The sequence below is a fragment of the Galeopterus variegatus genome, unplaced genomic scaffold (assembly GCF_000696425.1).
Source record: "Galeopterus variegatus unplaced genomic scaffold, G_variegatus-3.0.2 Scaffold1349, whole genome shotgun sequence".
Taxonomy (NCBI): domain Eukaryota; kingdom Metazoa; phylum Chordata; class Mammalia; order Dermoptera; family Cynocephalidae; genus Galeopterus; species Galeopterus variegatus.
In genome coordinates this window covers 383,127-385,507 of record NW_007727460.1, presented here as the reverse complement: position 1 = coordinate 385,507, position 2,381 = coordinate 383,127, and the positions used below count along the sequence as shown (strand labels likewise).

General features: G+C 50.3%; 1 protein-coding gene across 1 annotated transcript in view; it reads left to right on the top strand.

The window, feature by feature from the left end:
- KSR2 (kinase suppressor of ras 2) overlaps positions 1-2,381 on the top strand; it is a gene marked incomplete at its 5' end in the record, with an annotated part of 91,584 nt that overhangs the window by 17,653 nt on the left and 71,550 nt on the right. The window contains one exon of the mRNA XM_008576438.1: positions 547-715. Within this exon, the coding sequence (XP_008574660.1) occupies positions 547-715 (169 nt within the window). The remainder of the gene's footprint in view (positions 1-546; positions 716-2,381) is intronic.

Sequence of the window (2,381 nt, the reverse complement as noted above, 5' to 3'; positions counted from 1 at the left end):
ACCGACTGCGCTGCTCTGAAGTCAACGCCACCGAGGCCATTCTGAGGATGCACACGTGGATTCTGTCTTCATGCTTGCTTTGGAGCTGGTCTGGCGGGTGAGGACAGGCAGTGCCAGTTCCAGCGGAGACAGGAGGGGAGATGCTGAAGCTCACTCTCATGCTCTCTCTGCGGCTGTCAGGCTGCTGATTCTTTAATAAACACTCGGGAGGAGAGGTGTGAGGGTGGGAAGAGTACTCTGGGCACCTCTGCGTGGGATTTTCCAGAATTAAAGAGGCACAGAATGTGTGGCTGTCACCTATGTGGTTTTCATTACATGGTAACCTTTCACTCTGGGGTCCAAGCAGTGGACAGAAATTTGACACCAGAAACTGTTCTTTCCACATGTAGATATAACCCAGTAGGACTTTGGAAGGATCTTGGGACTGAGGGAAGGGCAAGAGTCACTGAGGATGCTGGGGTGGGGGCTCTCACAGCTCAGCTTACTCTGTCTGCTGTCTCTGTTTCCCTAACTGTCCCTGATCCCTGCCCTGTTTTCTTTCTGCAGGACCACATCCCTGTCCCTTACCAGCCAGACTCCAGCAGCAACCCCTCGTCCACGACGTCCTCCACGCCCTCCTCACCAGCACCGCCCCTCCCTCCTAGTGCCACGCCACCTTCTCCCCTACACCCTTCCCCACAGTGCACAAGACAGCAGAAGAACTTCAACCTGCCAGGTANTCTCCCCTACACCCTTCCCCACAGTGCACAAGACAGCAGAAGAACTTCAACCTGCCAGGTAACTCCGTGCTCGGGGAGACATGGAGTGTGCAGCACTGGAGGGGCAGAGGTTAGGGAGGGGGTTGGGTCATACCAGAACCATGATGAGGCCAGTCCATGCTTGAAGGCAATGGGTTGATGATAAGAGAGGGGCAAGGAAGTACGTGAACTGACCCTTACCATATGCAGGGCCGTTGCCTTGTGTTACCTTATTTAATCTTTAGAGAAGCCACCAAGCAAGTATTATCAGCTCCATTTTACAGATGAAAAAACTGAGGCTCAGGGAGGTGCAGGAACTCTCAGAGACTCTGTATCTTGGTAAGCAGCAACTCCATGTGTTCACCTAAATGCTAAGATGCAGTGGGGAGCCATCTGCTCTGGAGCTGGCAGTTATCTTATGAGATGAATTGGTTGTAATTGGTAGCAGGACCCTGTGCTGAAAATCTCAGTGGACACATGCCTGAGCAGGGCTGAATTCTGAGTCTTAACCCAGACGTGAGGACAGAGCTCTGAATGTGTGATCTGGAGTCCTGGATTCAAGATTCAGATCTATCATTTTCCGGCCGTGTGACCTCTCACCTCTGATGGAATGTAATTGGATGAGACGATTTGGAAGGTTCCTCCAGCTCACAAATCCTAGGGCATTGGGGCTATTGACCAGGGAGTGTGCTCTGGGCTGTGAGATGAGGGTAGAAAAGCCACTCTTGGCCCTCTTTGACATTAGACCTAAGAAAGGGATCTTTCTCTTCCTCTAGGTGGGCCAGATCTAAGATCTTCCCACCTATTCTGGGGGCCAAGCCCAGCCCAGTTCCTGTCCTACGGCCCCATGAATGCTTCCAGCTCAGCGGATTTCTGGCACCACCACTGACTTCAGAGGGAGTTGGTTGGGATGAGATCTGGCTTGGCTAGTTGGGACAAGAGTCTAGATCTGTGTTGTCCAATATGGCAGCCACTAACCACATGTGGCTATTAAAATTTAAGTAAATTAAATTAAATATAATTAAAAATTTAATTCCTCAGTTACACTAGCCACACTTCAAGTGCTCAGTACCACATGTGGCCAGTGGCTGCCATATGAGACAGTTTGGATATAGAATATTTCTGTCATCACAGAAAGTTCCATTGGACAGTCCTATTCCAGGGGCTGATTTCCTCCTGAGTTAGCAAGCTTCACATGGGGGATAAATTCCAGATCCTCAGCCACAGATCACACCTCCAAGCTTCACCAGCCATGAGTGAATGAAGGCCCCACCTTACACCTGGGCAGCACCCAAATTCAATCACCCTGCTGAGGACAACTGATTATGTCACCTGCTCACACTGTTTTGATTTGGGCTGTGTCCACAGAGGTGGGGTATATTTTGAAGTCTTGTAACTTTGAGATTTTTTTGGTCAAGTTCAACTCTGAGGCAGCCCCATATCCACCTGGTGTGAGGGCCACTCACCTGCCAGCCAGCAAGAATCATAATGCAAGTCACCAGCTGAATCATCTTAGTAAGCGCCACCAGGTCCATTAGGCAAATTGCCCCCATTTCCATAGCCTGAAGGTTCCCACTGCCACCTCCAGAGTGGTTCATTTCTACTTCTCTAGAAGGGGCTGAATGGAAAAAAAGTCCCTTTGAC